General features: G+C 43.6%; 1 protein-coding gene across 2 annotated transcripts in view; it reads right to left on the bottom strand.

Moving 5' to 3' along the window:
* The window catches only part of DCAF7 (DDB1 and CUL4 associated factor 7), a 32,842-nt gene extending 7,980 nt beyond the window's left edge, over positions 1-24,862 (bottom strand). For both annotated transcript variants that reach the window (XR_006815940.1, XM_045985516.1), the window contains exons 1-5: positions 24,504-24,862; positions 5,008-5,166; positions 4,149-4,260; positions 3,681-3,799; positions 644-853 (exon numbers count right to left, since the gene is read on the bottom strand). Coding sequence is in view for 1 of the 2 variants with exons in the window: in XM_045985516.1 (XP_045841472.1) it covers positions 644-853; positions 3,681-3,799; positions 4,149-4,260; positions 5,008-5,166; positions 24,504-24,641 (738 nt within the window). In the remaining variant the exon portion in view is untranslated. The remainder of the gene's footprint in view (positions 1-643; positions 854-3,680; positions 3,800-4,148; positions 4,261-5,007; positions 5,167-24,503) is intronic.
* Between the last annotated feature and the right edge of the window lie 253 nt (positions 24,863-25,115).

The following is a 25,115-nucleotide window of genomic DNA, read 5'->3' as shown; positions in this document are numbered from 1 at the left end:
TCCGCGCATGCTCAGTGGACAGAATGAGAGGCCTCACCCCACAGTCCCCAAAGCAGAATTTGAAATGTAAGAAGTCTGAGGTACCAGCTTCCCCAAAAGTTAATCACTGCTTCATCTCCACCCACACTTCATTGCTTTTATTAAGAAACAGGCCACGAAGAGTTGTCATTTCTATGTCTGTTTGCTAAAGCTGGAAGAATCTGTCCAGACCACCAAAGAGGAAAAGTGCCTGCTTCTTCACTCAGCACCATAAGCACATATGATTTGGTTTGCTTTCTAGACACTGCTTTTCTTGGCTCCAACGCCAGTGCTCCAAGCTTTAAAAAGTTCTTAACACACAGTCCTTGTTTTAGACCAGGCTTACTCAGTCCCAGCGCTGCTGACATTCTGGGTCTGATCACTCTTGAGCGGGGCGGGGGGACTCCTGTGTGCGGGATGTTTAGTAGGACCGCTGGCCTTCGCCCACCAGATACCAGCTGCACTGCCACCTGCCCCCGAGTCGCGGCAACCCAAAATGTCTTGACGTCTTTAAAACTCCCCCAAAGAGGAAACTGCCACCGGCCAAGAACCACTCTTCTGGCTGCCCTCACTGGTGCCACAGACAGGCGGCCATGCCGTGGGCAGCCTGGAGCAGGCTACTCACCTCCATTCCATCCATGGCCATGGTGGCCAGGTAGTTAGGGTCCTGCTTGTTCCAGCAGAGGCGAAGCAGTGGGTGATGCTGTGGGTCTTCGTAAATGATGGTGCTGTGTTCTAGATGACGAAGGTCAAACATCCGCACCGAGCCATCAGCGCCCACAGAGGCAAACATGTCCCGGCCACCCCCAGCCCGACTAAATGCAATATCATAGACCTGTTGGTGAATAAGAAGCTTCAATCAGATTCAGATCCGGGACCTTCTTTTCCTGTACCAGAGAACTCTATCATCCCTAGTTCCCCTATACCCCGCTCATGACACAGAAGAAGGTCAAGACAGCCAAACAGTATCTGTGCGTTCTGGCGCCTGAGACCTCTAACCTCCATGACTTTCTACTAAGCAAACTGGCTGGCTTCCTCCTGCATTCCTGCTTTCTGAGTCTGTTTCCTCCAGCCTTTGTGATGAGACAAAGAGCAGAAACCCTGCTGAGCCGCAGAGCAGAGGGCGGAGCCAAGTGTCTGTATGCTGTCAGCCACCGGCTGTCCTCCGCCACACTACAAAATCCAGGCGTTTGTTTCCTGGGCCGGGATGGCTTTCGTTTGTGTGTGATCAGAGACTGACCCATGCCCACATTAAGGCCACGGATTTGAGAGGTGGAGGCAGCCCTCCTGTGGCGCTTACTAGCAGCCACGTGGGTTCTGCTGGGAAACCTGGACCTGAGACTCATTTTCAAGAAAGAAGGAAGAACAGTTTCAAATCATGGGACCCTCAGGGGTTCCTTTCTTCACAAAGAGGATCGGGATCACTATCTTGTCCTAGGAATGCTCTATTTCTTCTCCCAGTTAGTTTGTATTCAGAAGTGAGTCAATTTAGGTTTTGAATCATTGTTTTCTGCATTTATTACCTCCTGCAAACATTGCACACTAGTATCTATGAGAAAACAGAGGCAGAGGGCAACAAAGAGCTTCAGAGAAAGAAAAGGATGAAGAGAGACGGACAAAGCCAGAGCCAGAGCGGAGAGAGAGAAAAACTGAAAAACCAGTGCCAAGGATCTCCTGGGGTCAAAGTTAGTGACAGTAGTGACAGCTGACTTCTGAGGAGACACAGTGGCATCTCTCACCAAATACCGGGACTCTAGCCTTCTTGAGGTTCTGCCTACTAATGGACATTGCCAAAGGAACATCCATTATTATGTGACCTCATAAATTCCTTTTCCTCTGGCTGACTATGAAATCACGCTTCTCTTTCTATGGTTGGAACTAAGAGTGGTTCAAAAGCGAACTGGGCCAGTCATCACAAAGAGGCCTGACAGATCACAGCTCCATCCAGCACCGTCTAGCCATGTTAGGGCATGGGTATATTTACAAGACGTGTTGCCCACGGGCTGGCTGCCAAGAACTCCCAGGGACAGGGACACCATGGCTGCACTGCTAAGTGCTTAGATGCCACAGGCAATGTGGCTGAGTATGTCAAGCTCTCTCAGCTCCTTCCTCTGTGCTCCATCTGGGCATTTCCTCCTAAACCAAGGGAAGGTGACAACTCCTGGATATATATTTCCCTCCTCCACACCCAGCCCTCTGGCAGGCAGCAACAAGAAAGAGCCTCCAAACAAGTCTCCACTTTGACAGAGACGTGGACTGAGGAAGAGCAAAGGTCTAGCAGGTGTCACTGTGTCTCTGAGAGCCACCCTCCCAGGTCTATTTCTTCAAGGCCAGGGTGCTGGCCCAGGGCCCGTCTGCCATTAAGATCCATCCCTGGACCTTGCCCTAGGGAGAAGCTAAGGTATTTCTCATTCCCTCTCTCTGTACCCTCAAGTGTCTTTGCCAATGGCTGTGTCCCCTCCGTGGTTGTAGCTTTTGCTGGGGAGACCCAGCCCCTGGGCTCCAGGAACGCTGTCTCCTCCCTTTGCCCCTCTGACCTACAGGCAGCAGCAGCTTCCTGTTCCTATTCTCCACATGACCTCACTGTTGCCAGTATGGCTTCCCAGCTTCACCATCATCTGTGTGAGCAATGCCCTAGGTTAAATCTCAAGTTTAAATATTTAGAGTAGTTGTAGTCTTCTGGGTTGAACCCTGACAGAGAAGAGCAAACGAGGTTGTCACAGAACTAAAATGTAGCAACCTGTTCCACTTGATGTCAAGAGGGTTTCCAGAAGTTCCTTACTGGTTCTCTCGGTCAGACAAACTCTTCCTTTGCCCCTTGGCTTAGCAGCAGCTAAGTTGAGCAATCTTGTAACAGAGCTTACCCTGAGGAGCACAGAAAGCCAAAGACCAATCCCTTTCTAAGAGGGATAACCTGGTCGCCATCTTCCCATTCTGAGGACCTCAAATGTCTGACCTGAGGTCAAGGCATTCCTTTTATCTGTACTAATGCCCCTTACCGAGCAGGGTAAGGGAGGAAAGAGAAAGAAACCTGACCCACAGGAAATCAGAGTACAAGAAACACGCAGTGCTCTGGGAGAAAAAAAATTTATGACCAGTTTCCAAAAGCTCTCCTCAGAAGAATGCTTTGATCAAAACACAATCACAAATAGCTCTCCTCGGCTTTTCCAACCAACACAGGAGAAACATCACCATGAAAATAAACCATATTCCATTCCAGACTGTATTGAGAGTATTAAGGAACATACTAGAATTTCATAAAACAAGTTGAGAGAAAAAAACGATGATTTAGGTTTGTCTGCCAAGAAATTTTCCCTCTTCCTGGTTTCCCCCACTTCCCTCCCCTCCAAAAAGTAAATATATTTCAAGATAAGTGTTTTTAATCCCATCAGGTCCACTAAGAGAGTTCACTATTACAAAACAGCAATCTCTGGCACAAAAACTATATATGTAGATTAGGTCGCTTGTGTCAGCCAAAAAAACACGTTAGTTTACAACAGTGTTGTTTTTCGCTATTTTGACACATTACCATTTTCAGTTTCAACACGACATCGGCGTTATGATTTTCCACATACTGTGCACAACAGTGAGAGGGTGGTCTGACCTCGCACTGAAGGCACAGAAAGCAGCTGAGGAAAGCAGAAAGAGAACAGCATCATTACCTCCTTGTCATGCGCGATCAGTTGGGTCTTCACATGACCAGACACAAGATTCACTCGCCCCAACACCTGCCCTGTCTCCAGCCCCCAGATGGTACAAGTCGTATCAATGCTGGAGGTACCTGGAAACAACCAGTGCAAGTCAGTGGCTGACAGGAGTGAGGCTTCCCCCCTTGTGTCTACTGCTCTATGTAACCCAGGAGACGACATGCCACAAGAGGACAAGACAACAAGAGTCAAGTATTCAATCCCAACCCCAGGACCTCAGACTCTGCTGACTGGAGAGACAAGATATACACACACGGGAAGCTCAGATCCATACGAGGAATTAATAACTACATTCCCTATTTGGCCTCTTTTCCCTCTGGCCCATTCTAGGCTGACCCATGGACCACAGACCCAGTGTTTTATCTGAGGAAATGCATCTCTGCTTCTTCAAAAAGGAATATGCACACCCCCTCGCTCCCTTACCCAACAGATAAGGATCCACCTCATTCCAGTCAAAGGAAGTTAGAGGAGCGCAGAAATCTGAGTTCTTGTTATTGTTTAGCAAACATTCCAGCCGGGTTTCTGTTTCACCAACCTGAAGGAACAACAATTTTTAAAAATCAGCCAGTCTTATCTTCACAGAAAACCTTTAAAAGCTCTGTTTAGACAATATATTATTAAACAGAAGACACAGGAGAAAAACATTATCATCATAGAGTAATAAAATCCAGAGGAACTTCCCCAAATGCTACTTCTTTCCAAGCTTTCTCCTCTGTCCCGCTTTGTTTTTCCCAATTTTCACCCCGAGATATTCCTAGAGGAGCAGTCTCCTCACCTTGCCTGACCCGGAACCACTGCACCCTGCCTGGCACTACTCTGGGCCAGAAGAGATGCCACTGCGGACGCACTCAGCCGAGAGAGGAGGCGAGGCTCCACGGTCCACTCACACACTTAACTAGAATCAGTGGCCTGGTATTTTGTTTTTAAATTACTCAAAAGTATCTTGGCTATACACAGAGTAACAAGCCTCAAGCATCCCCCCGCCTCCTACCCACCCCACCCACAGAAGCTTCTCTTCATTTCACCAGGTTAACTGAGCCTCTCAAGTTTCCAGGGCTGACTGTAGCCTGACCACAGCGGGACTTCAAGGAATCCCGGCTAGATTTATTGGGGAATCTGCTGAGCCAATAAAGGTCATTCCAGAATCACTCCCATTTGCTTCCTGGGCTACAGTGACACTTGCTGCCTCCAACCCCAGTCAGTTCCGCGACTCCACGCTGCTTATTAACAGCTAACACGGAGAAAGCCCATCGGCCTGGCCGCTGACTGAACACCTGCTCACCCTCCACACACGGAGATAGTCGCCACTTGTCGCCAGTAGGTCTGGATAGACGCCTTTTGTGTCGGGGATCCACATGAGCTTTGTCGTGGGGTACGGATGGTCGAAGGTGTTTCTGCAAATAAACTCCGAACTCTCTTCATCTAAACCAACAAGCTGGACCTGTAACACAACCAAAGCGAGCCATGGAAACATTTGTTCCTGGAGCAGTATAGAATACCTCAGATCCTTCCCCTACCTCCCAACGCCTCGTCTAGTCCTGTACTTACACATAAGCTTGTGTCAAAGGAGCCTTCAAGAAAGCAAACCACTGGGGCACCTGGGTGGCTCAGTTGGTTAAGGGTCCAACTCTGGATTTTGGCTCAGGTCATAAGGGTTGTGAGACTGAGTCCTGCATCAGGCTCTGAGCTGGATCCGGAGCCTGCTTAAGATTCTCTCTTCCTCTCCTTCTGCCCCTCCCTCCACCCTCCTCCCCAGAAAGAACCCAAACCCACTGTAAGTGGCAAAAAAGTGGTTGCCACTGACGCCAAAGGTCCCTGGTTTCCAGCCACGTTTTCTTAAGAGTTGATCTGGACCAATATTAACTTCCATTCTTTTCTGTCAAACTCAGTCTGGCTCAGTGAGAAATGCCACTCGGTATACAGTTGTTTATTGATTTCCACTGACTGGAAGATGGAATGGGGAATTTTTGGTAAAGATCCATAGTAAGTGGATAAGCACCAACCGGACGGCAGAAAAACAGAAATCCTACTACTGCTGCCTAACTTCAGTCTCAGATACCACTGTCTCCTGCTTTTTTTTTTTTTTTTAAATTGTATTTAGGTACGGCTGCATGCAGTAGAAGTCATTTAAGTGTACAGTTCAATGACACAGAATGCGTACATGCACAAAGGTATACAGTTAGGAAACTCCCCCCCATAGTAATTAAGATACCGAACATTTCTATTACCCCAAAAAGTTCTCTTGGATTCCTGTGCAGTTAACCCCTTGCCCATAACCCCAAGCAACCACTGATCCATAGTTCTGGCCTTTCTGTAACACCATACAAATGAAATCATATGGTCATGAGTCCTGGGACTGGCTAAAAGCTCCTGAGATTCGTCCACATTACTGGGTGTATCAGTAGCGCTTTCCCTTTCATTGCTGAAAACACTGCATTATACGGAAACACTGTAATTTATGTATCCATTTACCAGCTGGTGAACTTTTAGGTTATTTCTAGTTTGGGACCATTATAGATATTGCTATGAATACTTATGCACAAGTTTTTCTTGGACAAGCTTTCATTTCTCTTGGGTAGACAACTGAGAGTAGAACTGCTGGGTCATGTTGTAAATGTAGGTTTAGCTTGATTAAAAGACGAACGGCCAACTGTTTTCTGAAGTGGCTGTGTCCTGCATTCCCACTACATTCCACTCCTCTAACATAAGAGCGGTCCACACGCTCCACATCCCTGGTCAACGCTTGGTATTGCCAGCTTTTTAAAAAAAAAAAAATCATTCTAGCAGGTGTAGAGCAATATACTAAATTGCATTTTCTCACTAATGATACTGTGTATCTTTTCATATGCTTATTCTCCACTGAAGCCTGTTCAGATATTTTGTCCTTTAAAAAAAAAAAAAAAAAAAGACTTGGCTTTTTAGACTCAGAAAAATTGGGCAGACAGTAGTGTTCCCATGTACCTCCTGCCCCACACTGTACCCACCACATCCACTATCAAAGCACCTGCACCAAAATGGTACATTTGTTTAACTGATGAAACCTACATTGATAATCACCCAAAGTCTATAGTTTACAGAGTTCGCCCTTTGTGTTGTATGATCTGTAGATTACGACATGTATCCACCAGACATGTATTCACCATTACAGAATCATACAGAATAGTTTCACTTCATCCTTTACCAGGTTGTTTTCTTATTTATTGAGTTTTGATAGTTCTTTGCATATTCTGGATACAAGCCCCAGCTGTGTTTTGCAACTATGTTTCCAGAGTCTACAACTGTTCCACCATTTTGTTTCAGTGTTTTTTGAAGAACAGAAATTTTATTTATTTTTGAAAGTTTTATTTATTTACGTAATCGCTACACCCAACGTGCGGCTCAAATTCACAACCCGGAGATTAAGAGTCACGTATGCTCTACAGACTGAGCCAGCCAGATGCCCCAAAGAACAGAAATTATAAATTTTGAGGATGTCTGTTTATTGTTGTGTTTTGTTTTGTTTTTTAAACTAAAGGTTTTTGTGTCCTTGCTAGGAAATCTTTGCCCCACTGCAGGCCAAAAATTTTTTCTTATGTTTTCTTCTAAAAGTTTTAAAGCTTTAGGCTTTACATTTCAAGTTAATTGCTTTGTATGCTGTGAAGTATGAATCAAGGTTCGCTTTTTTTATATATGAATGTCTGACTGTCCCAGCATCATTTGATAAAAACTATTCTTTTCTCCTCTGAATTACTTTGGTCACTTTGTTGAAAATCAATTGACCATGTATTTGTGTATCTATTTCTGAACTCTCTATTCTGATCTATTGATCTATAAGCCTATCTATTTACCAGCACCGCAATGTCTTTTTTTTTTTAAAGATTTTATTTATTTATTTGACAGAGATCACAAGTAGGGAGAGAGGCAGGCAGAGAGAGAGAGAGGAGGAAGCAGGCTCCCTGCCAAGCAGAGAGCCCCATGCGGGGCTCCATCCCTAGGACCCTGGGATCATGACCTGAGCGAAAGGCAGAGGCTTTAACCCACTGAGCCACCCAGGCGCCCCCCACAATGTCTTGATTATAGCAGCTTTCCAGTGAAGTCCTGAAATCAGATGGTGTGAGTTCTTCAACCGTTTGTTTTTTTTTTCCCCAGAATGATTTAGCTATTCCATACATTTGCTTTTCTGTGTAAATTTTAGAACCAGATTGCTAAATTCTACAAAAAGCCCGCTAAGATTTGTTTTGGGATTGTGTTGCACCTACAAATCAGTTTGGAAAACTGCTCTCTTAACAATAATGAGTTGTCTAGGGGCACCTGGGTGGCTCAATGGGTTAAAGCCTCTGCCTTCGGCTCGAGTCATGATCTCAGGGTCCTGGGATCGAGCCCCACATTGGGCTCTATGCTCGGCATGGAGCCTGCTTCCCCTTCTCTCTCTACCTGCCTCTCTGCCTACTTGTGATCTCTGTCAAATAAATAAATAAAATCTTAAAATAATAATAATGAGTTGTCTAGCCCATAAACAGCCTATTTCTCTATTTATTTAGGCTTTAATTTCTTTCAGCAGTGTTTTGGAGTTTTTAATGTACCAGTCTTCCATTTTTTTCATTAACTTTATTCCTAAGTGTTTTTTACCCTATTATAAATGAAATTGTTTTAAAAATTCTACTTCCGGAGCGCCAGGGTGGCTCAGTGAGTTAAAGCCTCTGCCTCCGGCTCGGGTCATGATCCCAGGGTTCTGGGATCGAGCCCCACATCGGGCTCTCTACTTGGCGGGGAGCCTGCTTCCTCCTCTCTCTGCCTGCCTCTCTGCCTACTTGTGATCTCTGTCTGTCAAATAAATAAATAAAATCCTTAAAAATTTTTTTTCTATTTCCAATTGTTTATTGGCACTATATGGAACTGACTTTTGTACATTAATCTTGAATCCTGTATCTTTGGCAAATCAGTTATTAGTTTTAATAGCGTTTTTGGGGGTAGATTCCTAAGGATTTTTCTATGTACATTTATAGATCTTGCCATCCATGTCTTTTAAAAACTTCATAATGACTAAGTCTAAATATTCATTTTTATGGAACACCTACAGGCTTTCAAAGATCAAAAAATATAATGTGTTAGGGGAGATGAGGTATGAAGATGTAAAAGGAGAAAAAACCCCACTGTCCTAAAACACAATAACAATGCCCTAAGATAGCAATAAAAGTGGTATCACAGGTAATACATGATAAACTGCTTGTTTATAACATAGATAACTGGTAACAGTTTAGAAGAAAGCAATAATTCAAAGGAAAAGTAGTTAGGACTTGAGCAGTCTTCAAAAGTGTGTGGAAAGGTTCCGGGGAGGCAGAGAAGAAAGGGATGGCAGCCCAGGCAGATGGGAGAGAAGGAACAAATCAATGTACTGAGGCAACAAACTAAATGACCTAGCTGGTGGCAGCATGAAAACCTGTTTGAGAGGAACTATCTGAGAGAACAGTGCAGACGGGGCTGGGAAGGTATGCCTGGGGCAGGCTGCAGAGCCCTGAAAGCGAACTGAGGATCTAGATGGGCTTTCCCCTGTGAAGGTGTCTGAGAAGGTGGCAGGAGGGCTATGAGGCCTTGGAAGTAAGAGTATGAATCCTAATAATGCTGGGCAGGACTGTCTGCCGGGCAGGGGGCTCAGCCCAGAGACCCACAGGAAAACTAGAAAAGGTTAAGGGCCTATGGTGATAGGTAGTGAGAATGGCAAGGGACAACCACAGGTGGCCAAAAGAGGGATTTTTGACCAAATGAACAGTTCTTTGAGAATTCAGAATTTTCCAGCAAATAATGCATAAAGAACGAAGATTCTAGCTGGAACAGTGAAAATTTGCATCAACCCTCCTGGGGGAAGACAAGAGGTTAAATTTGTGGGCTCTTTGGGCAGATTAAAGAATAAGCCTCTCATATAGATTTTGAGCCAGATATTTCATTCATGTACTTATTCAATGAACCTTAATGAGTTGCTACTAGGTGCCAAAAACACTGTTCTAAGTGCTGGGGATATGGCACTGAGTGCAAGAGACAAAATCTCCCTAACCATGCAGAGAACACCATGAGACTACACTTCCTTCTAAAAGCTACCTTTCAAGTCATCAGAGATTTCCCCTCAACCTTTCAAGCATTTGCCACTTGGATCCTCTCAAGCAGATATTCAAGGCTCTCCACCCCCAGCCCTAGCCTACCCTACTTCCATCTTATTTATCTAGTCACTGCTTCTCATCTTTTTCAGGTTCCTTGCCTTACATGGCCCTCTATGCTTGTAAAATCCTCCTACTTCCTTTCCATAGACCTAAATCCCACCCAATTTAATACAGCACAGTGGCATCAGGAACCAGGGCCCTTTCCTTACCACTTGCTAGCTGTAGGACATGTTACTTAACTTTGCTAAACTGGTTTTCCCATCTGTAAAGTGAAGACATTCACAGTTACCTAAGAGTTCTTGGCAACACTCTTTGCTTAGGCTAGTATATACTCAAACTCAGAGTATGAGCTTTTAATATTACTATTATGTCTCACCTCCTTCATAAACCACTTGCAGTCTTCCTGGTACAGTGCCCTTTCCGCACTGATCTGTACCATCCATTTGGTGAGTAACCCCGTACTGCCAAATCAAAAGTACTTAGATTGCTGTCTTCTGCTATTTCACTTAGTAAATGCCTTAAAAACAGGACCTGTCTTCCTTCTGCTTGTATTACAGACAGCAGTGGTGGTCTCCAAATTTAGCCATCAAATTTACCTGGAGCTGGGGCCCCCAACTCTAGCCCAAGATTGTGACTCAACAAGTGTCAAGTAGGGCCCAGGAATATATTCTTAAGAACCTCCCTGGCTGACTGATTCAGCAAGGTCTGAAAACCTCTGCACAACAGTACCAAACCCAGGGAAGAAGTAGGTAATGGCTGGGATTTCATCTTTCCTAAATCTTCCCAAAGACTTCATGTGTTTGCACAGACCTGTGTTTTATCCTTAACCTGACTTAAGCTCTTCTGTTCTAAGTTGCCAACCTAGTATACAGAGGAATAACAACTGGCTCTCACTGTTATTCCATTTTTTTGTTCAGATACTCACACATTTAAAATGTGATGATGAAAGAGAATGGAAGTTCTCTGTGAATATTCGCATAATAGAGAGCAGAGGGTAAAGTCTCCCATTAACTCCACCCCCAATTCAACTTATTCTCAAACCAGCTGGATTCTTTCCAAATGGTCCTCTGTGCATTTGTATGCATATGTATGTGATGGGATGTTTTAAAAAACATAAAGAGGCTTGGACCACAAAATGTATTCTGCAACTGGCTCTTAACAACTTATCCTGGAAGATCTTCTCAGGTTTCCCTTATTCTTCTACAGCAGCCATGTTAAGCACACCGTAATTTATTAACCATTCACATTACTGTGGTCATAACCCATTGTTTTGCTATTATAAACAATACTGTGTACACATGTGCAAATGCTTTATTGGATAGATGGCTAGATGTGTAACTGTTGCATCACATTTTAAATGTTCCATAGAAACTATGAGATAATGTGTGTTGTTTTAAGCTTAAAAAAAAGTTAACAGATTTGACCCAAAGGTCTTTGAAAGGTTGCTTCCATTTACATTTTCTTGAACAGTGTGTGAGTGCCAATTTCACTGTAACTTTTAAAACACTGAAAACAGGGCCCCTGGGTGGCTCAGTCATTAAGTGCTGCCTTTGGCTCAGGTCCTGGGGACCTGGGATTGAGCCCCACATCGGGCTCCCTGCTCCGTGGGAGGCCTGCTTCTCCCTTTCCCATTCCCCCTGCTTGTGTTCCCTCTCTCACTGTGTCTCTGTCAAAGAAATAAGATCTAAAACAAACAAACAAGCCCCCCTGGCAAAATACACCTAAAAAGAACTTTTACATTTATCTGATGGATAAAAAGGGTATTTCGCCATTTTGCTCTTGAAGCTCAGCATATTTGTTTACTATTTCTACTTCTGATTAACAGTAACAAGTTAACTGTGTGGGTGCTGACGACGGGTCAAGTACAGGTACTGGGCCTACTGCTGTACATGCCACTGTCTCTAACCCTCTCAACATCTTCACCACAACCAGGCGCTGTTCTTCTTCCCACTTTTCTAAGATACTGAATAAAAGAGACAGTAAGTAACCTGCCCACAATCATGAAGCTGCCTTTTAAAGATTTTATTTCTTTATTTGAGAGACAGAGGAAGTATGTGTGCGTGCTTGGAGAGGGGCAGAGGGAGAGGGAGAGAGAAAATCTCCAGCAGATTCCAAGCTGAGGGCAGAGCCCCACTCGAGGATCAATCTCAGAATCCAGAGACCACGACCTGACCAAAATCAAAAGTAGAATACCCAACCGACTGAGCTACTGAGGTGTCCCCTGAAGCTGTCTTTTAAATACAGGTAATCCTATCCCACAGCCCAAGCTCTTCACCACTCTGATAAAAAACCACTAACTACTAACTTAAAACATTTGCCCAGTTTATTCTACTGAGTCGTGTCCATCTTTTTTTTCCTTGATTTATAGGAACTCTTATAGATGGTTACTGTGCCTTTGATAATTTGCCCATAAAACTCTTGAGGTGGTGCCTTTTTGGGAGTAGATCCTCGGCTACATTTTCAATTCTTCAAAAAATCCTTAGGAATTTAATTTTTCAGATTTTCTACTGAAATTTGGTATTTTGCCTTAAAACCATGCTTTATCTAGGCTTTTGACTAGTCTAAAAAAACTGTTAGTAGCACTCTCGATCTTTACACCTCACTTCCTACCCCATATGTCCACTTATGCCCACAGGAAAGAGACTTTCTAGGGCACCTGGGTGGCTCAGTTGGTTAAGCATCTGCCTTCCAATCAGGTCATGATCCCGGGGTCCTGGGATCAAGCCCTACATTGGGCTCCCTGCTCGGTGGGGAGTCTGCTTCTCCCTTTCCCTCCTCCACTGACCCCGCTTGCACTCTCTCCTCTCACTTAAAAAGGGGGGGGGGGTTCTGTTCCTGTCCCCCATGGGAAGAAATACCAAGGGTGAGGAGTTTTGTTCTTGCATCCCTACCCTTAACTAGTTCCAACTGCTAAAATGGCCAAAGCCCTGAGGCAGGCACATGGACATGCCTCACTAATATGGTATATTTATTCTATGAAATATGCATCAATTAAAGAATGGTTTGCAACTATGTATTCACTTAGTGAATACATAGTGAGGCATGTGCATGTGCCTGCCTCACTAGGGGGACTGCTGCTCTGACAGGCAGGCTCAACTGTACTCTTGCTCCTTCCCATCCTGCTCCTACATAGAGAGGCAAACCAGCCTGCTCACTATGGGTCTGAATATCCTTTGCCTCAGCTTCTCTCCACCTTCAGCTGAATAGGTGAGGGCAGGCTGGGTCTGCCCATAAATTAGATGGAAAAGCAGGAAGTCTCACTTAGGCTTTAAGGCTAATCTGCATTTCTCCAACTTAGTTTACCAGGGAGTAGCATCAGATTGGAGGCATTCGTTCACTCATTAGTAGAGTGGGGCTAGATTTCTCCCTTGGCTATTATTATTATTCATATATAACTTCCTTGTTAAGAAGGTCCCAAGGGGAAAGGGAGTGACTGATAAAACTTAGACACCAAAATTCTACCCGAAACCCCCTACCATTATATCTTCTATTATTTTCTTGCTCAGACTTACAAGTTCTAACTAAACGATTTTTCTTTTTTATTTTTAATGATCTGTCAATTGGGTTTATTTTATTCTTTAAATGAAATTTTTTAGACTGTAAAAGAATTATAAAATGTATGACCAGTGTATAAAACCAAAGTATAGATAGGTATACAAAAAAAAAAAAAGTGCAGAACTTCTCCCCCATCCCATCTCCAATATATCACACTTACTTAGGCTATGTTGCTTCTTTATGCTCAAATATATATATTAATATAATGTATATATATTATACACACACACACACACAAGTATAGGGTTTTCCCTTAACTTTTAGAAAAATGGAATACTATATCCAATGTTATGAATCTTTTCATTAATTTGGCAAAATAAGGACATCCCTCAAGTGAATACATAGATGCAAACCATTCTTTAATTGATGCATATTTCATAGAATAAATATACCATATTATGTGGCTCCACAACTCCCCTAATGATGTACGTTGTTTCCCTTTTTTGCCACTACTTACATGACTTGTACATATGTGCTTATGTACGATCTTTACTTCTGGAGGCCAATCTCAAGAATGGGACTGCTGTATTTGAAGGTATGCATATTTTATTTTAATGTAGCAATACTTGCTTTAATTAACTTATTTTTTATTTTATTTATTTGACAGAGAGAGACACAGTGAGAGAGGGAACACAGGCAGAGGGAATGGGAGAGGAAGAAGCAGGCTTCCCAAAGAGAGCCTGATGCGGGACTCGGTCCCAGAACCCTGGGATCATGGCTTGAGCCGAAGGCAGACGCTTAATGACTGAGCCATCCAGGTGCCCCTTTTTATTTTTATTTTTTTTTTTATTTTAAGTAGGCTCCACGCCCAAGCCCAATGTGGAACCTGAACTCATGACCCTGAGATCAAGAGTCACACACTCTACCAACTGAGCCAGCCAGGCACCACAAAGTTTGTGCATTTTTTATTGTAAGGGATGCCGATTTACTTTCCAAATAGGCTGTAGCAATTCAGACTCCTACCAGCATATGTAAGTGTTCATTTCCTCATACCACCGCCGACACTAGAAGCAGTTAACTTAGTTTTCATAAATTTGAAAGGAAAAAAAAAGTCACAAGGTCAATTCTCATTTTCCCTTAACTACCTGTGAGGTTGAGCATCTTTTCCTATTTGTTGAGCACTTGTTTGCATTCACTACTTTGAAAGGCTATTTATACTCTGGCCATTTTTTTAAAAGATTTTATTCATTTATTTGACAGAGAGAGAGTGTGCACAAGTAGGCGGAGGTAGGCAGAGGGAGGAGAAGCAGGCACCCCACTAACCAGAGAGCCTGATGTGGGGTTTGATCCCAGAACCATGGGATCATGACCTGAGCCAAATGCAGACACTTAACCAAATGAGCCACCCAGGCGTACCACTTTGTCCATTTTTCTATCACACTAAGTAAATTAACCTGTCATGTTTTGAAAATATTTCCCCTGGCCTATTATTTGTCTTTTGACTTTGTCCGCAGCATTATTTTTTCACAAAGAAATGTTTTATTTGTATGGAGTATATTCTGTCACTCTCTTCCTTATTTGACTCTGGATTGAATGACTGGTTTTAAGACTGCCTTCTCCTCTGCTCACCCCCACTGCTTCACTACAGATTTCCTAGTCCATTTTCTCTTATTATTGCTTGTGAGACTTAACACTTAAATATTTTATCTAGAATTGATTTTCATATACAAAGTGAATTAGCAGGCTCTAAATTTTTCTGAGGGACAGCTAATTATGACATAAATTTATTATCTTTTTTCCTATTAAGTAAGGTTCTATCTTACCACATACTACATTTCTATATACACTCAGATCTGCTTTGGAACATTCCATGTGGTTCCACTAATCTCTCTGGGTAAAACTATACCAATTCCAGTGTATTTATTCTATTCTGGTAAGGCAACTATTCCCCTCTGTATTTCAACACATCCTTTTTCCTCATAAATTTTTTTTTTGACATTTGTATACATTTATTTTTAAGGCTCTGGCGACAATCAGTATTCCAATTCTGGCCCTGCCTTTACCATCTATATCACTCTGGACAAGTCATTTATCATATCTGGGCCCCAGTTTTCTCGTCTTCCCTTAAGCTTTGATATATAATAATTTTTCCTAATCAACTGACTTCCCTTAAAAAATGTTTTCTTAATAGAGGTCCATTTTTATAAATTGAGTTATCTTTTTAAAAAGTGCATTATTTTTACAACATAGATCTTATGTATTCTTAAGCATATTCTCAGGTATTTAAGGGGGCACAATCTATAATAATTGCACATTTGTAGACACTGCTCCATTACCTGGTGTCATCAAATGTGGTACGCCTAATTTCTCCTCTTCAGGAGGACTCGACTGTTTTGCCTGGCTGCCCAAGACTCTTTCTTCGCGATTAAAATAGAGTAATTTTCCTAGGAAAGTTTTCAGTGTCAATTGTTTTGTGTCCATTTTTCTCGAAAGATGGCTTAAACTCATTTCTTCAAACCTTTATTTCCATAAAGTCTTTAATTACATAGTTGAGCTTTTGTGTTTCATTTCTTTGGTCTTCTTTTTCCAGACACACCAATTATACCTAAGTTCTATCTTCTTCGTTTTCTGCATCTACTACAGTCAGTTGTTTATTTCCATTTCATTTTCTCAACCTGTCTTTTTTATCCTTCACTAAGTTGTCAGCAGTTTGTATTTGTTTTTATTCTCTTTCCAATGTGGCTTTTAATTCTGTGGTAACTTTTGTTTTCTCTTCCACTATTTTCCTGAGCTCTACCTGCTGTTGCTCCATTTCCTCCTGCCACTGCGCCTTATTTTACCTGATCTTCTGTATCTCTGCTTTGAGTTCTTTATTTCCTTAAGTTCTTTGAATTTATGGTGGCAGGACTGGCCATTAATTTTCATATGAGGTTTAAAAAACAAACAAACAAACATTTTTCTAGTGTGGGTACTTTACCTGCCACTTGTTTCCCACATTTTCCTCTTTTCTATAGTATCTTTCTATAACTGTTGTGCTGGTTCCTTTTGACTAAGGCAAGTTCTTCCTATGTGCTCTGAAGGAAGCCCCTGTGGGAGAAGCCAGGGCCATGTTCCAAGTTAACAGAAACACACAAAGCTTCTGCATTTCCCCAGCCAATAGAGATGATAAACTGTCAAGCTGCTCACAATTCAACCTCTCATCCAACCTGACTTATCTGCTGCTTTTAGAGAAGATGGCACATCTATGTGTCTCCTAGTATAGCTCAGCACCCCTCTTATCCAAGGTGTCAAATGGAGAAGTGCCTGCTGCCAGACTGTGCGCCCTCTTCTCACTGTCCCAAACAAAGGATTGCTGATTTTGCCTGTCAAAATCCTATTCTGGAGAACTGTATGAGTTTAAAATCTGAAGCCAAAGATCTCCTTTCTTAGCATTTTCCTATACCCATGGGATCTTCATTATCCTTCTGTCCTTCCTCAGTTACCATCGGGAGCATAAGGAAAAATTATCTGACTTTAAACATCTTATTGTCAGGGCACCTGGGTGGCTCAGTGGGTTAAAGCCTCTGTCTTTGGCTCAGGTCATGATCCCAGGGTCCTGGAATCGGGCCCCACGTCAGGCTCTCTGCTCGGTGGGGAGCCTGCTTCCTCCTCTCTCTCTGCCTGCTTCTCTGCCTACTTGTAATCTCTGCCTGTCAAATAAATAAATAAAATCTTAAACATCTTATAGTCAACACTTAGGTTGCCCTTGTCCCTTTTTCACTATGTCTTCCCTGTCCTATCAAACTTTTATCTCCCACTTCTACTGCCTTTCTGCACCTGTTGCTTCATAATGCTTTACCCCAAGATGTGGAAAAAAAAAATGCCCCTAAAAAGAAAAGGCTGTAAAAATTATTTTTACTTATTTTAAAACTGTGGATATTACTATGTCAGATGTCTCTTAGGATGCATATATGCAGGATGCCTGGGTGACAAAGCCAGCTGAGCATCCAACTCTGGTTTCGGCTCAGGTTATGGTCTCAGGGTCATGGGACAGACACATGATAGAGCCCAGTGTAGGGCTCCACGCTTTGTGTGGAGTCTGTTTGAGACTCTGTCTCCCTAAACCCCTGCCCCCACCCCGCCCCCTCAAATGCGCACGCGCACTCTCTCTCTCTCTCTAATAAATAAATCTTTAAAGAAGCTATATGCAATATAAAATATTGATTAAGACACGACCACATCTTCACTGACCACATCTTCACTTTCAAATGCTTTCATGAGTAACAACATGAGTTACTATCCACATCACACACATCTTACGCTTTAAAAAATTTAAAAGGTACCATGTCTATCTTGTTATTAGACACTCTTTTTTTTTAAGATTTTATTTATTTACTACAGAGATGGAGATCACAAGTAGGCAGAGAAGCAGGCAGAGAGAGAGGAGGAAGCAGGCTCCGCACCGAGCAGAGAGGCTGATGCACGGCTCGATCCCAGGATCCTGGGATCATGACCTGAGCCAAAGGCAGAGGCTTTAACCCACCAAGCCACCCAGGCGCCCCTATTAGACACTCTTATGGGAGGAACCTGTGTATTCCACACACTGCTAGTACCAGAACATGAAGGCACATGTGTATATATATATATATAAAATTCTTTTTTCTTTCTTTCTTTTTTTTTTAAGTAGGCTCCACACGCAGCATGGAGCCCAATGTGGAGCTAGATCTCAAAACCCTCAGGTCAAGACCTGAGCTGATATCAAGAGGCAGATGCTCAACCAATTAACGGAGTCACCCAAACATCCCTGTATATATTGAATTTTTTCTAAAGCCCCCAAGTTATGTAAAACAATATACCACTCCAGTCAGTGGAACATTTTCTATGATTGTTAATATAACCAAAATTAGCTAAGCAAAATCCTGAGAGAATAAACCAGCTTTTCTTACTCTTTTCCATTTGTCCTCCCTTCCAACCTGTTCCTGACTGATTATTGTTGATCAATGTCTGCAGAGAAAGTCCTGCCTTGTCAAACTTTGAGATGAATTCTGGCATACTACCCTTTGGCTCCTGGCTCAAAGGCTAACCAATCAGCTCTAGCATCCTGACCTCGGGCAAGCCAGACTACCTAGAGAACAGAGATTCAGTCCTTGTTCAAATCACAGCACCTCCAGTCAGTCTGTACGAACCAGGTTAGGACAAAAAGTAATAAAGCAGCAGCACTTTTATCCAGTGGTCCCATGGAGGAATTAGTTCTCTCACTGTCTAGAAGAAAGAAAGGAGGAAGTTAAAACCAGAAGAGTTTTATATGTTAAATTTCCCTGCTGACAGTCTTGCCAGGGACTGATCCAGCACTGCAAAATTCCAAGTCTCACAAACCCTTAGGCCTACTAAAACACTTAGTCTTTTCTGTTGTCAATTTCACATCTGCTAACAAAGGCTACAGAAGGTTACTAAGTATCATCATCGTGCCCCAAATACATAAATATGTGTCCATATATATCTGTTGAATTAAATGAAGAAATTCCTAAAGGGCTGCCACAAATACTAAGAAGCGAAAATGTATATGCCAGAGTCAAAAATCATGATGTGCCAAATAGATAAACTGCTTTAAAATCTCAGAGGAATCAACACAGGCTGAAAAGGCAAGCATTCATCCCATGTATATTTCAAGTACAAGGTGGCCTTACCCAGATTCACTATCAGTATTCTTCCATCCAAGTACTAACCAGGCCCGACCCTGCTTAGCTTCCGAGATCAGACGAGATCGGGCGCGTGATCAGACGAGATCGGGCACGTTCAGGGTGGTATGGCTGTAGACTCACTATCAGTATTCTTCAAAAAGCATCAGGTATACCTATATTTCTCTCCTCAGAACCTTATAATATTTTCTAGATGCTAAATCTTAAAGCACGATGGTCAGCTAGATAAATATTAGGGCAAGATAAATCCCTATGACCCTGCCAATTCTATTCAAAACCAACTCTGAAACATGCAACTAAATGAAACAGAAGCCCAGGAACTGCTAGTCATCTTTCGCCCTAAAACAGGGCAAATAACACCTGCAAACTCAAGAGACATACCAGTATTCTTGTACCAGCTACTGTGTCTAAGTCAGGTAGAACAAGAGAAAACTGCCTTAAACTAGTACATTACAGTAGTTGGAGTCTGACTACAAGAACCTTCTAGACCGCAAAAATGGGTTTACTTGAAAGGAATCAAGGGATTTTTTTTTTTCCCCCTCTGGGTCTTTAAAAGGCAGAGGAATGAACACAATGACATTTTGAGGTAGCTTTCTGGCCTGGGGTCATGATTCCTCTCTGGAAAATATAAATCACATTACATAACACCTATATAATTCTCCTTGATTATATTTCAATTATCCAGCTACACTAAAGATGATTATTAAATAATCATAGCCCATATTTCTGAACCGCTTCCCATGTATGTCTGGGGCAGAGTTCCTAAACCCATTAGATATACATTAGCTCATTTAATCTTACTTATTACCCTCATTTTATAGATGAAGAAACTGAGGCACAGACATTAACTTGCCCAAGGCCGCAGAAACTGGGAAGAGGCAGGACTAACACAAAGTATGTCAAAGGGGCATCTGGTAACAGAGCTTTTTGCATGGGGCGGAAGAGAAGAATGAAGGCTCAGGTGCATGGGGATGCAAAAAAGATAGAATTTCTGCCTCTGGTCAGCAGATGTCAAAGTAATCCCAGGGTAATGTTCTTAGAGTGCCATCCGAACCACCTGTTTCTTAACCAGCTGAGCATCTGTTGACTTCAGGGCTGGAGCCCAGGAATGTGCAAATCCCTCAGGGGAGTGTCAGATACATACTACGATTTAGAGAACCATTCCAACACCAGTGCTGTTATATCCCCCAGCGGAGACCATAAGGAGAAAAGATGAAACACAATTAGTGATCATGGGACTTACTATTCTAGGTGTAGTTGATGGAATCCAGTTCTTTACTCTGAAACAATTCCCATTTTTTTTTTTCTTTTTTAAAGATTTTATTTATTTGACAGACAGAGATCACAAGTAGGCAGAGAGGCAGGCAGAGAGAGAGAGGAGGAAGCAGGCTGTCCATAGAGCAGAGAGCCCGATGCGGGGCTCGATCCCAGAACCCTGGGATCATGAGCTGAGCCGAAGGCAGAGGCTTTAACCCACTGAGCCACCCAGGCGCCCCAACAATTCCCAAATTTATTCATAAAGTGGAACACTTGAAAGTCAAGTTGTTCTTGAATTGTAAATAAATTTAATTCTATTCTCCAAATACAAGTAATTTTACTATAGGAAAAACATGATTACATTACTACAGAAACTTTTAGGAATTATTATCATGTATTCTTATGTCAGTGTCTCCAGGGTAAGAAAGATGAAACTTCTGGACTTTTTCACCAATGTTAAAAGCTGCATCAAGGGGTGCCTGGGTGGCTCAGTGGGTTAAAGCCTCTGTCTTCGGCTCAGGTCATGATCCCAGGGTCCTGGGATCGAGTCCCACATTGGGCTCTCTGCTCCGCAGGGAGCCTGCTTCCTCCTCTCTCTCTGCCTGCCTCTCTGCCTAGTTGTGATTTCTCTCTGTCAAATAAATTAAATATTAAAAAAAAAAAAAAAAGCTGCATCCATTTATTTTGCCCTCTGCTGGCAATTACTGTCGACAGCAAGCAGAAAACAAAGAGCTGAAAAAACCAGTAACTTTTAAATTCCTCTAAACTGTGAAGTCTGGCACCTCTTCGGTAAAAGTCTTTTCCAAAACTGAGCCTAAAAGGCCCTGTGTTAAAGAGGTATTTACTGCTCACCAGCCCCCAGGCACAGATCCTTTACATAAAGGTTTCTTAACTTGAGGTCCATGAATTTGAACTGGAAAATCATATTCATATTTTCACTAACCTTTGACTGAAATTTAGCATTTCCTTCCATTAAGAAGGGAGGCAGCTACTTATAGCCATGTCAATATTTGACTTTGTCACTGATAGAAATCAGATTTTTATCATATCACATTACTATAACGAACCATCTTAAAATGCTATTTACCCTCATCACTACTTTAAAATTATAGTAATAATTACACTGGATGGTGTAACTTGATGAATTAATTTAAAAGTATAGGGGCGCCTGGGTGGTTCAGTCAGTTAAGTGTCCAACTCTTGGTTTTGGCTCAGGTCATGGGCTCTAAGCTCAGCAGGCAGTCTTCTTGAGATTCTCTCTCCCTCTACCCTTCACTCACCCTCTAAAAAATTTACATATTACTATAGGTCCACTTTTTAAAAAATGTTTTTGATAATTATAATTCAATATAATAGACTTCCTTCATATTCTTCTGTATTTTATGCATTTGAAAACATAATTATAGGGGTGCCTGGGTGGCTCAGTGGGTTAAAGCCTCTGCTCAGGTCATGATCTCAGGGTCCTGGGAAGGAGCCCCGCATCGGGCTCTGCTCAGCGGGGAGCCTGCTTCCTCCTCTCTCTCTGCCTGCCTCTCTGCCTACTTGTGATCTCCGTTTGTCAACTAAATAAATAAAAATCTTAAAAAAAAAAAAGAAACGTAATTATGAAAAGAGGTCTATTGGCTTCAGCTTGCCAAAGGTGTCCATGGCATACACAAACACACACACACACACACACACACACACACACACACACACACACACATTAAGAACTCTGACCTAGACAGGTTGGTGCACAAAAACAGTTTTAAGATACTGTGTTGCCTACATCACACAAGTGAGTTAAAATAGAAGTAACTGATTATGGTGTGACTACTAGGATTATTAATTTACATTTCACTACTAAGATCCACACTTCCTGTGTGCCTGACACAAGAGTTCCATTAGCTTGCTAAATGAAAGGACAAACTTTGGGGCGCCTGGGTGGCTCAGTCAGTTAAGCGGCTGCCTTCAGCTCAGGTCATGATCCCGGGATCCGGGGATCGAGCCCCACATCCAGCTTCCTGCTCAGCGGAGAGCCTGCTTCTCCCTCTCTTCTGCCTGCTGCTCTGCCTACTTGTGCTCTCTCTCTCTTTGACAAATAAAATTTTTATTAAAAAAAAGAGAAAGGACAAACTTTGGGGTAGAGTTCCTGTAAGTGAGGTTTGACCTCAGTTACTTCACTGATTCCACTAGGAGCCTAACTTTGGCTTAGTTTCCTTTCTTAGAAATGGGGCTGCTAGGGGCACCTGGGTGGCTCAGTGGGTTAAAGCCCCTGCTTTCGGCTCAGGTCATGATCCCGGGGTCCTGGGATCAAGCCCTGCATCGGGCTCTCTGCTCAGCAGGGAGACTGCTTTCCCCTCTCTCTGCCTGCCTCTCTGCCTACTTGTGATCTCTCTCTGTCAAATAAATAAATAAAATCTTTAAAAAAAGAAAGAAAGAAAGAAATGGGGCTGCTAGTGCTTACCCAAACTGACTCTGGAAGACCTTGCCCCCCCCCAAAAAAGTCCATCAATTTACGTAAAAAATCTCAAGTCCTTTGAAAAATATATTTTACTTTTTAAGAAAACATATATTCTCAAATAATAATGGGAGGTAAGGAAGAGCAAGTCATCACAGAAAATAAAACTATGTCTCTCTCAGGACTCTTTTTGTGGACAATGGGTGGACTTCAATATCATCGAGTAGTCCCTGGGATTTGTGTGTAAACTGTGTGTGTTATATCTGGGCAATCAGAGTCCATCACTTTCATCAATTTCTCAAAGGGAATTTCAGAGGGGCGTCTGGGTGCCTCAGTCAGTTAAGCTTCCACCTTCGGCTCAGGTCACAAGCCCTAGGTCCTGGGATGGAGGCCAACATCCAGCTCCCTGGTAAGCAGGGGAGTCTGGTTGTCTCTCTCCCTCCTCCACCCCACCTCGTGCACATAAGTTCACTCTCACTCTCTCTCAAATAAATAAAATCTTTGAAAAGGACGGGAGGTTCCAGAAAAGTTGAGACCTAGACTCTAATGCTTCTGAACACTGTAAACAAACTCACAATGTACAAATGTTTTTTGACAGGACCTTTATGTGTAAAAAAGAACTCTTTTCCTACAAGAAACTATGAGTCAGAAATAAGATTAACCTGCACAACACATCACAGCTATTCAGTGGACTAAACAGAACCAAACTCCACCCAGCTTCCCCCCACGACCCCCACCCCCACCCCCGCCGCAGACACCATGCCTATCACTGGCCCCAACATTTCATTCTTCTTAGGTCATGGTGTTTGTGGTGTCAAGCAGGAGTATAAGGCTTTAAACACCACTAGCCAAGGCTCTAGGTTGCTCTGATCATTCTCACAGTGCTTACTTAATACAGTAAGTGGAAAAGATTAAGGGATAAAGAGAAAGAAAATTCTTCCCACTGATATATTCAACAATTTTCAAAAGTAAATTCCTGTTGCAATGTCAGCTTAAAAGCTTCCTACTGCCTGTGCTTCTATGAAAGATCCTCAAATGGTCAATGTCCAGAAAAACTTACTACTTAAGGTTACACTTCTGTATCACCATGAAAGAAGCCAAGAAGACATAAGGAAAGCGTCATCCTTCTCTATTCAGGAAACAGTGGCAGGATCACGGTCACAGACCAAAATTTCCAAAAAGAGATCACTTTTAAGAGGACAGATGTGAGGCAGCAACAGCAGTGACACTCCCGGCAGACAGGCTGGGGGATCCATGAAGGGTACCTGGGGGTGGGAGGAGGCGGGGAGGCCTGCACAGTAAACAGCCCTAACAGAAACCTAGTGTAGCCAAGAGTGTATGACCACCGACTTAGGCACCAGCATCTTCATAGCCATCCCTCTCTCTTCCCCAGGCCGCCCCGCAGCTGAAGCAATGCGGCGGGAAGGGAGACGACTGGCGTGATAAACTGCGTAGCTTTTGGGTGAAAAGTCAAGTTTGAGAGCCATCTCCCCCCACTAAATAGCTGTCTGACCCGGGCAAGTCACACACGGTGCCTCAGTTTCCCCACAAGTAAAATGGGGGTAATTACGCTCCTGACTACACAGGAGTGCTGCCAGGATTAAATGAGACAACCAGTGCGAAAGCTTCTGCACAGGGCCAGACACAGAGGAACCGCTCCGGGAGCGCTAAGACAAGTCCGCAGCAGGGTGCTGGGGTCTGGGCTCCGGCCCGGAAAGGATGCTCCCGGGGCCCGCTCCCCGCCAGCTGGGTTCTGAGCCCCTGACCGGCCCACCTTGTTGTTGTATTCTTCCACGAAGCTGCCCAGAGCCAGGCGAAAGCGCTTGTCGGGCCGCACGCTCCAGTTCATGGCGTAGACCGTCCAAGGCGCTTCATACTTGTAGATCTCCTTCCGTTTGCCGTGCAGGGACATGGTGGTGGCGGCGGGGCCGCAGTGCGGGCCGGGACTACAGCGAGCTGCTGCAGGCCGGGCGCGAGTCAGGCGGGGAGCCGGGCCTGAGACTGAGGGGTCCGAAGGGAGGCGGGGCAGGGGCGGGCAGAAACGGCCTAGCCCGGAAGCGAGGCCGCGGCTACACACAACGACTGCCGGGCCCGACCCCCAGTTTCAAACCAGCTTCGGCTCGGACGACAGCCACCTTCCGTTTGAAGCCCCGCCCCGCCCTCTCGAAACGGAAGCCACGCGACCCCCGTAGCGGCGCCGGCCGTTGGCTGCCTGACATGTCGTTTAGAAAGGTTCCTTCTTTTCATTGGCTAGTATGCCCGAAGCTTCTGAAGCCCTTCGCTATTGGCGTAAATGTTTGTCATTCCAATGACTTGCCCGGCCCCAACTTCAGGGGGGCAGGCGCTTTCTCAGTCGCAAAGCTGATTGGCTGGCAGAGATGTCAGA

This window comes from Meles meles, chromosome 18 (genome assembly GCF_922984935.1).
Source record: "Meles meles chromosome 18, mMelMel3.1 paternal haplotype, whole genome shotgun sequence".
NCBI lineage: Eukaryota > Metazoa > Chordata > Mammalia > Carnivora > Mustelidae > Meles > Meles meles.
This window is presented reverse-complemented; position numbering and strand designations above follow the sequence as displayed.